Source organism: Sapajus apella, unplaced genomic scaffold (assembly GCF_009761245.1).
Source record: "Sapajus apella isolate SASKATOON/1434 unplaced genomic scaffold, GSC_monkey_1.0 scaffold2, whole genome shotgun sequence".
NCBI lineage: Eukaryota > Metazoa > Chordata > Mammalia > Primates > Cebidae > Sapajus > Sapajus apella.
Genome location: NW_022436942.1, coordinates 69589883 through 69603471, shown reverse-complemented (window position 1 = coordinate 69603471; position 13589 = coordinate 69589883). Strand labels below are relative to the sequence as shown.

General features: G+C 41.0%; 1 protein-coding gene and 1 long non-coding RNA gene across 23 annotated transcripts in view; both read left to right on the top strand.

The window, feature by feature from the left end:
* The window catches only part of ATXN2 (ataxin 2), a 153818-nt gene that overhangs the window by 112859 nt on the left and 27370 nt on the right, over window positions 1-13589 (top strand). For 13 of the 22 annotated variants that reach the window (XM_032239683.1, XM_032239581.1, XM_032239552.1 and 10 more), the window contains one exon: window positions 13261-13293. The exons of the other annotated variants lie outside the window; for them this stretch is intronic. In XM_032239683.1, the coding sequence (XP_032095574.1) occupies window positions 13261-13293 (33 nt within the window). The remainder of the gene's footprint in view (window positions 1-13260; window positions 13294-13589) is intronic. 22 annotated transcript variants of the gene reach the window in all.
* LOC116524464 lies at window positions 9294-9895 on the top strand. The gene is made up of 2 exons (XR_004257339.1): window positions 9294-9750; window positions 9783-9895. It is a non-coding gene; the product is annotated as an uncharacterized LOC116524464 (long non-coding RNA).

The following is a 13589-nucleotide window of genomic DNA, read 5'->3' as shown; positions in this document are numbered from 1 at the left end:
GGGCTGAGGCAGGAGAATTGCTTTAACCCGGGAGGTGGAGGTTGCAGCGAGCAGGAGATTATGCCACTGCACTCTAGCCCGGACAACAGAATGAGACTCTATCTCAAAAACAAACAAAAAAAAAACCAGACTAATTGGCTGGATGCAGTGGCTCCATGCCTGAAATCCCAGCTGAAGGATTTCTTGAGCTCGTGATTTCTTTTGAGCTAGCAGATCCTAGCTCAAAAAAAAAAAGAAGTAATTCTAAAGTTTTAAATCTGAAATCTAAGTCTGAACTTAAATTTGAAAAGGAGGGTTTGCTAGATTAATTTACTAGATTGGTAACTTTGCTTTATATATACCTACAATTATTTCCCCAAAGCTAGAATTTCTTTTGAAGCAGAGAGGCAAATGTTAAAATCCTGTTAGAAGGATGTTTTGGCCAGGCTTGGTGGCTCATGCCTGAAATTCTAGCACTTTGAGAGGCCAAGATGGGTGGATCGCTTGAGCCAGGAATTGGAGACCAGCCTGAGCAACATGGCAAAAACCCATCTTTACAAAAAAAAGTAGAAAACTTAGCCAGCTGTCGTGGTGTGCTCCTGTAGTCCTAGCTACTTGGAAGACTGAGGTGAGAGGATCAGTTGAATCCAGAAGGTCCAGGCTGCAGGGAACTGTGACTGCACCACTGGGCTCCAGGCTGGGTGACAAAGCTAAACCCTGCCTTGAAAAGAAAAAAAAGATAGATGTTTCTGCATTAAAATGAGGGAGTTGTTGTATAATCTAATTGCATAAACTAGTATTCTATGCTTGTGTGGTTAAAGAGCCTTTGTAGAAAAAAAATCCTACATTTTTCTTAAAAAGAAAAAAAAAAAAAAAATCTTTTGGCCAGGCATGATAGCACACACCTGTAAGCCCATCACTTTGGGAAGCCGAGGTGGGTGGATTACTTGAGGTCAGGAGTTCGAGACCATCCTGGCCAATACGGTGAAACCCTGTCTCTAGTGAAAATACAAAAATCAGCCAGGTGTGATGATGTGTGCCTGGATGACAGAGCGAGACTCTGTCCAAGAAAAAAAGAGTTCTTTAATGTTGGAAAATGCTAAAGGATTCCTTTTTTGCCCACCAGCTAATTTAGAGTGATTAATTGCTATCAGTTGAGAAACCATAGAAAGTAGAATAATTTATACAGAAAAGACATTTCTCAGTGCAATTACCTTTCTGACATAAAGTTTTTATTTTTCCTGAATTAATAAGATATCCACAATGTGTGTATGTGTGTGTGTTTGTTTTTGTGAGATAGGGTCTCACTTTGTTGCTGAGGCTGTGGTTTAGTGCTGCTATCATGGTTCAGTGCAGCCTCAACCTCCTGGACTCAAGTGACCCTCCCGTCTCAGTCCCCTGAATAGCTGGGACTCCAGGTGCACACTATTACACCTAGCTAATTTTTGTATTTTTTGCAGAGATCGGTTTTGCCATGTTGCCCAGGCTGGTCTCAAACTCCTGGGCTCAAACAATCTGCCTGCCTCAGCTTCCCAAAATACCCGTGCTCAGCGGATTTTTCAATGTTTGACGTAATCGTGATTTCATGAATGTTAACTAAAACTCTTAATTTTAGTTTTCTCAGTATGGTGTTCCTTTTTTAGCCTTAGAACACTCGAACCTGTTGAAAGAACTCTGCCTGAAAGAATGTAATCAAATTATATAGTTTAATCTTATTTTGAGGGACTGTAAAAATTCCAGGAAGAAAATGGGTTTTTTAAAGTGCCATTTTATTTTATTTATTTATTTTTTCTGTTACACAAATGCTTCTATATTTTGTTTCAGGATAAAGTGCCATTTTAGTGTAACATTAAGGTTTTCATGTATCACTAGCAGGTGTTGCTATTTTCAATGATTACTTAAAACTGTACAATGGGAACTTTTTGTTGTTAAAATATAAAAGATTACTGCAGTAAGAATAAGCATGAAAGTTTGGTTCTCTGATGGGAAAGTTACATTCTAATTTTAGGAGGTACAGTCATTTTAATAGAAATGATATACGCAGGATATCTTAACCAGTTAACAAGTTCTACTGAGGCATTTCTTGATGTTTTCTTTTCTTTTTTTTGAGATGGAGTTTCTCTCTTGTTGCCCAGGCTGGAGTGCAGTGGTGCCATCTTGGCTCGCTGCAACCTCTGACTCCCATGTTCAAGCAGTTCTCTGCCTCAGCCTCCCAAGTAGCTAGGATTATAGGCATCCACCACCATGCCCGGCTAGTTTTTGTATTTTTAGCAGAGATGGAGTTTCACCATCCTTACCAGGCTGGTCTTGAACTCCTGACCTCATGATCTACCTGCCTTGGCTCCCAAAGGGCTGGGATTATAGGTGTGAGCCTCCTCGCCCGGCTACTGAGGCGTTTCTGATGGACAGAACCAATGCACAGTCAAGAATATCGGCTGTGAACATGTGCTGTGCTAAGAATTTAGGAAGTGAGTAGGGTATTTGCTTTATCACATCATTCAGATTCTATGATTATGAAGATTTTGCCATATAGACTTCATATGTACTTTTTTTCCTTGTTGAAGTATTTAAAACCTCAGACATCATGTCATTTAATTCCTACATCCTTGATGTGTATCTTTTTTAAAATAGGAATTTTTCTTAGGTAGCCATAGTGCTGTTATCACATTTTATAAAATAAATAGTGATTCAGTAGTAACCACACATAGTTAAATCACCCTAATTGAGTCAAGAATATATTCTTGCAGATGGTTTGTTATGAATATAGATCTATACATTATTACATTTATTGTGTATTGTATCTCTTTGTAGTTCCCCTGCCTTTTCCCCCATTGTTACTTTGTCTCAGAAGCCGGTTTTGTGGTATGTCATGCATTCTGTTTTTCTGTTTTCTTCTTGGGATGTCATTGATTACATCTGGGTTCAGTTTGGGTCGCAGGGGTTGGGGGTGGACAAATACTAAATGGTACAGTGTGCTTTTGTATCATATGTCAGCAGGCACACAGTATCTTCCTGCTTTTAATTATTGTATGATTGATTAAGTGCTCAAGTGGTAATACCTTGCTCCCCTCCCCTGCCACCTCCCCATTGTAAAGTTTTCTGTTGATCATTTATGTAATTCATTATTGATTTAATGCTTAACATCATTTTTTACTTTAGGGCTATGGTTCTCAAATTTTGGTGTGCAATAGAAACCCTTGGGGAGAGCTTGCTGAACACACAGATTGCTTTATCCCATCTCCAGATTTTCTAATTCAGTAGATTTGGGGCATAGCCTGAGAATTTGCATTTCTATTGCAGTTTATGAAACCAGCTCCCAAGTAATGCTGCTAGTCTAGGGCTATGCACTGAAAACCACTGCAATTTAGGGTTTGTAAAGGGTGATTTCTGAATTCCTAGCATTTCTTCTCTGTTCATTAGCTGGAATCATTCTGTAAAGGACTATTATTTTCAAGTAGGATTTTTTGGTTATCCTAAAATAGTTTGTACAAGAAAGGAAAAATTCTTAATTCTTTTCAATTTTTTTTTTTTTTTTTTTTTTTTTGAGACGTTACCCAGGCTGGAGTGCAATGGCGCGATCTTGGCTCACTACAACCTCCACCTCCTGGGTTCAGGCAATTCTGCCTCAGCCTCCTGAGTAGCTGGGATTACAGGCACGCACCACCATGCCCAGCTAATGTTTTGCATTTTTAGTAGAGACAGGGTTTCACCATGTTGACCAGGATGGTCTCGATCTCTTGACCTTGTGATCCACCCGCCTCGGCCTCCCAAAGTGCTGGGATTAACAGGCGTGAGCCACCGTGCCCAGCTCTTTTCAATTTTCAAAGTGAGGAGTTGGTGCCCTTGCTACTTCCCAAACTTTAGTGCCCAAAAAGTTTTGCTTTTTTTTTTTTTCTTTTTAAGGATGTGTTGGGCGGGCACGGTGGCTCATGCCTATAATCCCAGCACTTTGGGAGGCCAAGGCAGGCGGATCACCTGAGGTTGGGAGTTTGAGACCAGCCTGACCATCATGGAGAAACCCCGTCTCTACTAAAAATACAAAGTTAGCTGGGCATGCTGGTGCACTCCTGTAATCCCAGCTACTCTGAAGGCTGAGACAGGAGAATCGCTTGAACTCGGGGAGGCAGAGGTTGCCATGAGCCGAGATCACGCCATTGCACTCCAGCCTGGGCAAAAAAAGCAAAACTCCGTCTCAAAAAATAAAATAAAAAAGAAAGGCTGTATCCTCTCCCAATATTATTATTTATTCATTTATTCTTTTTGCTTTAAAAAGTATTAGGAATGCATGGATTTTTACATATTAATTGTATCACGTATTCTTTTTGTTACTCTGATTGTACCATCTTTGATGAGTGGGAACCCCTGCAAGTTGGCTCCTGCAAAACTTTTTTGCCTTGATTAGCTATTCCTCCAAGGAACCCTGATTGCCTTTTGCTGGGAAATAGTATTTAGAAATCATTACCTGATCATTGGCACTAATTACTGTTACAGTATTGCTTATAGGCCTTTTCTAGACTAAATTAGGAAATAACACTTTAGGCCAGGTGCAGTGACTAACACCTATAATCTCAGCACTTTGGGAGGCTGAGGTGGGTGGATCACTTGAGGTCAGGAGTTTGAGACTGGCCATCCTGGCCAACATGGTGAAACCCTGTCTCTACTAAAAATACCAAAATTAGCTGGGTGCAGTGGTGCATGCCTGTGGTTCCAGCCACTTGGGAGGCTGAGGCAGGAGAATCACTTGAACCCAGGAAGTGGAGGTTGCAGTGAGCCAAGGTTGCACCACTGCATTCCAGTTCTTGTCAATAGAGTGAGACTCCATCTCAAAAATAAATAAATAAATAAATATCACTTTTAAAAATTGGAAATTTAATATTTTCAATTAAATTTAACATTGTAAGATTTTACTTTTTACTATCATTTTATGCTTATCTCTTATTATTTTACACTGAAACTTTGGTTACTAAAAATAGTAACTACTATAATGTTGCATAACAATTTATCACAAAGCTTAGCTAGTGAAACACACATTTCTTGTTTCAAACAGTTTCTGAGGGTCAGAAATTTTAGCTGAGTGGTTTCTTCCCCATAGTCTTGTATGAAGTTGTAGACACAATGTTGGCTAGGATTGCAGTTATCCAAAGGCTTAACTGGGGCTGGAGGATGTGCGTTCAACTTTGAAGCTATTGGTGGGAAGCTTCCTTATTTCATTAGTTTCCTTGCCACATGGGTTTCTCCACAGCCCTCATCACGACATGGCAGGTGGCTTCTCCCAAAATGCATAGTTCAGAGAAACTGTCCCAAACAGAAGCTGCAGCATGTTTTACAAACTACTCTTGGAAGTGGCATGATGTTCTAAACTATTGGTCTTACTGAGCCATCCTAGTATACAGTGTGGGAGGGGACTCAACAGGAGTTAGATCATTGAGGACCATCTTAGAGATCTGCTTATTTACATTTTCATACAGAGCATATATAGTATCTTCAAAATAGTTTTCTAATTGTTATACTACAGAATAAGTTTTGAGATACCTTTGGAGTATTACTTTTTCTCAGTATCTGTTGCAGTAATTCTTTAAATGCCAGTTTTTAGAGTGTGTCATCCTTGTTAATTCCATAGTACTATCTTCTAAAGTTGCTAAGTGTTATGTCAACAGTGTGATAAATAGGTAGGTTAATCCAGTTGAGTTTGTTTTTCATATTTAGATAAGCTATTTATTTTTGTCTGCAAATTATTTGTATGCTTTTAAAGTGAAAATGACTTTTTAAATAAAAAATGCCATTTGTGAAGGCTGGGATCAATGGTGCATGCCTGTAATCCTAACATTTTGGGAGGCTGATGAATTGGGAGGATTTTTGAGCCCAGGAGTTTGAGATTAGCCTGGAAAACATAGCAAAACCCCATCTCTACAAAAAAGTTAAAAAATTGGCTGAGCATGGTGGCATGTAACTATAGTCCCAGTTAATTAGGAGGCTGAGGTGGAGGATCACTTTAGCTGCAGGTTGAGGTTGAGACTGCAGTGAACTGTGATTGTGCCACTGCACTCCAACCTGAGCAGCAGAGCAAGACCCTATATCAAAAAAGAAAGATGCATTCAGAGAAGTCTTGCTTATATCCCAGTCTTGTCTACTTGTATCTTCATTCATCCCCTCCATCATCAGTAGGGGATCATTAAAATTTTTAAATTTATCCTTACAGTGTTTAGTTTTGCACATATACATTTGTTTATTTTTTAAAAAATAGCTTTATTTTTTATTTTTATTTTTTTTTGGGGACAGAGTTTCGCTCTTGTTACCCAGGCTGGAGTGCAATGGCGCGATCTCGGCTCACCGCAACCTCCGCCTCCTGGGTTCAGGCAATTCTCCTGCCTCAGCCTCCTGAGTAGCTGAGACTACAGGCACGCGCCACCATGCCCAGCTGATATTTTGTATTTTTAGTAGAGACGGGGTTTCATCATGTTGACCAGGATGGTCTCGATCTCTTGACCTCGTGATCCACCCGCCTCGGCCTCCCAAAGTGCTGGGATTATAGGCTCGAGCCACCGCGCCCGGCAAAAATAGCTTTATTTAGACATTATTCACATACCATAAAATTTACCCATTTAAAGGATACTGTTTCATGGTTTTTAGTATATTCTTAGAGTTGTGTAGTCATCACCACAATCAACTTTAGAACCTTTGAATCACCCCCAAAAGAAACTGTACCCTTTAGCAGTTAACTTCCCTCTGTTCCCCTCTTTCCTCCTCCTCCATACAGCCTAGGCATACTAGTCTTATTTTCTTTCTCTACAGATTTGCCTGTTAATTCATCATAATATATCATGTTATGTGTAGCCTTTTGTGACTGGCTTCATTCACCTAGTATGTTCTCATAACTGCTTCACCTAATATGTCCACCACCCAGGTTCAAGCAATTGTGTCCCAGTCTCCCAGGTAGCTACGATTACAGGTGTCTACCACTATGCCAGGCTAAGTTTTTGTTATTGCTAATATTATTATTTTTTGAGACAGAGTTTCCCTCTTGTCACTCAGGCTAGAGTGCAATGATGTGATCTCAGCTCACTGCAACCTTTGCCTCCTGGGTTCAAGCGATTCTCCTGCCTTAGACTCCTGAGTAGCTGGGATTACAGGTGCCTGCCACCACCAGCTAACCACAGTTTTGTATTTTTAGTAGAGACAGAGTTTCACCATGTTGGTCAGGCTGGTCTTGAAGCCCTTTCCTCAGTCAGTCCGCCTGCCCAGACTTCCCAAAGTGCTGGAATTACAAATGTGAATCACCACACCCTGCCTAACACTGTAAAAACAAACAAAACAAAAAACATTTTTTTAACCTTTTTTTTTTTTTTTTTGAGACAGTGTCTTGCTCTGTCACCCCAGTCTGGAGTGCAGTAGCGGGATCTTGGCTCACTGCAACATCTACCTCCTAGGTTCAAGTGATTCTCCTGCTTTAGCTTCCCTGTTAACTGGGATTACAGGCATGTACCACTGTGCCCAGATAATTTTTGTATTTTTATTAATAGTAAAGAAGGGGCTTTACCATATTGTCCAGGCTGGTCTTAAACTCATGGCTTCAAGTGATCCACCTGCCTCAGCCTCCCAAAGTGATGGGATTACAGGCGTGAGTCACTGCCCCTGGCCTGAATATACTACTTTTATCTATCAGTTGATGAACATTTGGGTTATTTCCTTTTTCTGGCAATGAGTAATACTGCTGTGGCCATTCATATACAAATTTTCATAGAAGGCTGGGAGCAGAGTTCATGCCTATAATCCCAACACTCTGGGAGGCCGCGATGGGCAGATCACCAACCTGGCCAACATGGTGAAACCCTGTCTCTACTAAAAATACAAAAATTAGCCTGGCATGATAGCATGTGCCTGTAATCCCAGCTACTCAGGAGGCTGAGGCAGGAGCATCAGAATCGCTTGAATCTGGGAGGCGGAGGTTACAGTGAGCTGAGATCACACCACTGCACTCCAGCCTAGGTAGCAGAGCAAGACTCTGTCTCAACATAAATAAATAAATAAATAAATAATCCCCCCCCCACATGGCCTTAGGTTTTCATTTCTCCTGAAGTGGAATCGCTGTGCTAGAACTGCCAAACTTTTCCAAAGCAGCTGCATCATTTTGTATTTCTGCCAGTAATATACAAGAGTTCCACTTTATGCACATCCTTATAAATAATTGATACTGTCTTTGCTTGGGTTATTTATGTCCATTCTAGGGGTTATAAAGTGTCATTGTGGTTTTTTGGTTTTTGTTATGTTTTGAGATGGAGGAGTCTTGCCCTATCTGTCACCCAAGCTGGAGTGCAGGGGCACAATCTTGGCTCACTGCAGTCTTCGCTTCCTGGGTTCAGGTAATTCTCCTGTCTCACCCTGCCAAGTAGCTGGGACTACAGGCATACACCACCATACTGGTCTAATTTTTGTATTTTTTGTAGAAACAGGGCTTCTCCATGCTTCCCAGGCTGGTCTCAAACTCTTGAGCTCAAATGATCTCCCTGCCTCAGCCTCCAGAGTAGCAGGAATTATAGCGTGCACCACTGCACCCGGCCCATTTTTGCATTTTTAGTAGGGGCGGGGTTTCACCATGTTGGCCAGGCTGGTCTTGGACTCCTGACCTCAAATGATCCACCTGCCTCAGCTTCCCAAAGTGCTGAGATTTTAGACGTGAGCCACTGTGCCCGGCGTATAGGTTATCCTTTTACTTGCTTGATAATGTTCTTTGTAACACAAAAGAGTTTTTAATATTGGTGAAATTCAGTTTATCTGTTTGTTTTTTCTCCTGTTGCTTGTGCTTTTGGTATCATATCAAACAAAGCATTGTTTCATTCAAGGCCAGAGATTTACTCTTATGAAACTCCTATAAAATTCCTATGAGTTTTATATTTTAGCTTTTAACATTTATGTCTACAATCTCTTTTAAATTACTTTTTTGTGTTTGATATGAGAGTTGTGGTCCAAGTTATTTTTTTGTTTTTTGGGGTTTTTTTTGCTTGTGGATATCCATATCCATTGTCCCCACCTCATTTGTTGAAAAGACTATTCTTTCCTCTTCCATTGTTTTTTTGTTTGTTTGAGACGGACTCTTGCTCTGTTGGCTAGGCTGAAGTGCAGTGGCGAGATCTCAGCTCACTGCAACCTCCAACTCCCAGGTTCAAGTGATTCTCCTGCCTCAGCCTCCTGAGTAGCTGAGATTACAGATGCACAACACTATGCTCGGCTAATTTTTGTATTTTTAGTAGGGACAGGGTTTCACCATGTTGGTCAGGATGGATGGTCTCAAACCCCTGACCTCGTGACCTGCCCGCCTCAGCCTCCCAGAGTGCTGGGATTACAGCCACCACACCCAGCCTTTAAATTGTTTAATTTAATTACATTTGTTGACATTTATTTTTCTTCTGTTATACACAGAAGCAAACATACAATACTTACTGTTCTGCTTCCTTTTGTTTTAAATACCATGTCTTAGAAATTACTGTATATGAGAGTACAAATATAATTCTCATTCCTTTTATTAGGTTCTGCTTGGTTCTGTTCTGCTCTTTTCTTTCCCTGTCCTTTCCCCCTTCCCCTTTCCTCTTTAATTTGATTTTTCAGTTTTCAGTTTAGCATTGACTCAAGCAGGTGGAGGTGGCTTTGATGATAGAGCAGAGTGCGCACAATTACGTGTGAGGACATCAAGGCCCAGAGAGGATCAGGGACTTTCTCAAAGCCACAGAACTAGCTAATGACAGAGCCATACTCGGAGTCCACTGTGAACCTTGGGTTTTTTTTTTTTTTTTTTTTTTCCCCCTTAGGTGTTTAAACTAGTTCAGAGGTTGTCAAACTTGAGCATGCGTAAGAATCACCTTGAGAACTGTTAAAAATAAAGCTTCCTCCCAAGGGGTTTCATAATCTGCAAAAAAAAAAAGACAACTCTGTATACTTGTCCTTAAGAAGCAAACAGACCTATAGTCCTGCTTGGGGAACCCTCAGCAGGGTTGTGGCAAACCCGTTGGTTAAGGAAATGGCTCCTCACTCTTGTTGCCCAGGCTGGGGTGCACTGGCGCTATCTTGGCTCGCCGCAACCTCTACCTCCCAGGTTCAAGTGATTCTCCTGCCTCAGTCACTCAAGTAGCTGGGATTATAGGTATGCATCACCATGCCTGGCTAATTTTTTGTATTTTTAGTTGAGACGGGGTTTCTCCATGTTGGTCAGGCGGGTCTTGAGCTCCCAACCTCAGGTGATCCACCTGCTTTGGACTCCCAAAGTGCTGGGATTATAGGCATGAGCCACCCTGCCCAGCCAGGTTATTTTCTTATTGAATTATAAGTATGGTTAGACGCCATGTGCAGTGACTCATGCCTGTAAATCCCAGCACTTTGGGAGGCCAAAGAGGGTGGATCTCGAGGTCAAGAGAACAAGACCATCCTGGCCAATATGGTAAAACCCTGTGTCACCATGCCGAGTGTGGTGGTGCATGCCCATAATCCCAGCTACTCTGGAGGCTGAGGCAGGAGAATTGCTTGAACCCAGGAGGTGGAGGTTGTGGTAAGCCAAAATCACACCAATGCACTCTAGCCTGGGCAAAAAGAGTGAAACTCCACCTCAAAAAAAAAGAAGCTGGGCGCACGATGACACACGCCTGTAATCCCAGCACTTTGGGAGGCCAAGACAGGTGAATCGCCAGGTCAAGAGATTGCAACCATGTGGCCAACATAGTGAAACCCTGCCTCTACTAAAAATACAAAAATTAGCTGGGCATGGTGGCTCGTGCCTGTAGTCCCAGCTACTTAGGAGGCTGAGGCAGGAGAATCACTTGAACCCAGGTCAAGATTGCAGTAAGCCAAGACTGAACCACTGTACTACAGCCTGGCGACAGAGCAAGACTTGACAAAAAAAATAAAACTATGGATGGATACAGATCCTTTGTCAAATTTATGTCTTTCATTGTATGTTCTCACAAGAGTGTGTTTGTCTGGGTACAATGGTGCATATCTCTCATCCCAGCCACTTGGGAGACTGAGTTCTAATTCAGCTTGAGCAATAGTGAGACCCTGTCTTTAAAAAAAAAAAAAAAAGGATAAAGTATCATCGAAACAGCATAAGTTATTATAAAGTTTGGAGTTTATTTTACCAACCTTTTTTGTATGATTTGTGCTTTCTCCTCCCCCTACCTTTGCAAACTTTGAGCGTAGAGAGACTTTTTCCTATGTGTTTTTGAAGAAGTTGTATAGTTTTTTTTTATTCTTTCTTTTCTCTCTTTATGTTTTACACTTGTTTTTTGTTTTTTTTTTTTTTTTGAGATGGACCCTCGCTCTGTCGCCCAGGCTGGAGTGCAGTGGCACGATCTTGGTTCATTGCAACCTCTGCCTCCTGGGTTCAACCCATTCTCCTGCTTTAGCTTCCTAAGTTGCTGGGATTATAGACACGTGCCACCACGCCTGGCCAATTTTTGTATTTTTAGTAGAGACAGAGTTTCAGCATCTTGGCCAGACTAGTCTTGAACTCCAGACCTCGTGATCCACCACACTAGCCTCCCAAAGTGCTGGGATTACAGGTGTGAGCCACCGCACCCAGCTTTTCTGTTTTTATTTATTTATTTATTTATTTAAGAGTCAGGATCTCAAACTCCTTGACCTCAAATAGTCCTCCTGCCTTAGCCTCTTGTGTAGCTAGGGCTACAGGCCTTTGCTATCACATCTAGTTTTGTTTTGTTTTTTCTCATAAATACAGAGTCTCACTGTATTTCCCAGGCTGATCTCAAACTCCTGGACTCAAGCGATGCCACCATGTCCAGCCTATGATTTATAGTTTTTTCTTTTTTCCTATAAGATTCATTTACTTTTTTCTTCTAGCATGTATATAAATTTTTTTAAAAAATTTAATCTCTTTTGTGTTTAGAATATTTAGTTTTGTTTTCTTTATTTTTTTTGAGACAGAGTCTTCCTCTGTTGCCCAGGCCAGGGTGTGGTGGTGCAATCTTGGCTCACTGCAACCTCCACTTCCCCGGTTCAAGTGATTCTCCTGCCTCAGTCTCCTGAGTAGCTGGAATTACAGGCATGTGCAGTTACGCCTGGCTAATTTTAGAATTTATAAAATGTGAATCCAATTTATCTTGTTCTAAATGACTATCCAAAATGTTTTAACCAGTTTTATTACTCTGTACCTCACATATAGTAAAATGCATACCTTTTTGTGTTTGCATTTTAATGAGTTTTGACAAATATATTTGTTCATTTAGTAAGTACTTGATTTACCAGTGAAGATGGAAAGCATTGTGCCTGTTCCTCTTCTCTGTCAAACTGTACTTTATTACCGCTAGCTCCAGGTAACCAGTGATCTGCTCTGTTTTACTATAGATTAGATTTATCCTCTCTAGATTTCTTTTTAGTTTTGACTTAGGTATTTTTTTATTGACTTAAAAAGTTTTTTTATAATGTCTTCTCATTATATTGCCCAGGCTGGTCTCGAACTCCTGAGCTCAAGTGATCCTCCTGCCTCAGCCTCACAGCATGCTTGGATTACAGATGTGAGCCACCTCGGCCAGCCCTTAGATTTTTTTTTTTTTTTTAAATAAATGGAATCATAACAGTATATAACAGGGGTGTTTAATCTCTTGGCTTCCGTGAGCCACGTTGGAAGAATTGTCTTGTGCCACACATGAAATATACTAACACTAATGATAGCTAATTAGCAAAACAAACAAACAAAAAACCTCGTGTTTTAAGAAAGTTTGTGAATTTGTGTTGGTCCACATTCAAAGCAGTCCCAGGCTGCAAATATATATATAAACAAGTTTGATATATAATTTAGTGTGTGTGTCCTAAACAGTGTAGTAATTTGAGTTTCATGTTAGTATCAGCTTATTTCTTTTTGTTTTTGAGATGGAGTCTCATTCTGTCTCCCAGAATTGGTCTGCAGTTCTCCTGCCTCAGCCTCCTAAGTAGCTGGGATTACAGGCGCACACCACCACGCCCAGCTAAATTTTTTTTTTTTTTTTTAAAGCAGAGGTAGGGTATCACCATGTTAGCCAGGCTGGTCTCAAACTCCTGATCTCAAATGATCTACCTGCCTTCACCTCCCAAAGTGCTGGGATTACAGGGGTGATGCACTGTGCCCGGCCAGCTTATTCCTTTTTATTGCTGGGGTAGCATTTCATTTTATGATTATACCACAGTTAATTTACCCATTACTAGTCAATGGACATTTGAGTTAATGCCAGCTTTTGGCTATTATGAATGAAGCTGCTGTGAGCATTTGTGTACAAGTGTTTGTGTTTTTATTTCTTTTAGTTAAATACCTAGAATTGGAATTGCTGAGGTATGGTAAGTGCATATTTCTTTTTTTTTTTTTTTTAAATTTATTTTTTATTTATTATTATTTTTGGAGATAAAGTCTCACTCTGTTGCCCAAGCTGGAGTGCAGTGGCGTGATTTCAGCTCATGGCAACCTCCCCTCCTGGGTTCAAGCAGTTCTTCCGCCTCAGCCTCCCAAGTAGCTGGGAGTACAGCCGCGCACCACCACGTCTGGATAATTTTTTTGTATTTTTAGTAGAGACGAGGTTTCACCATGTTGGCCAGGCAGGTCTCGAACTCCTGACTGCAAGTGATCCACCTGCCTC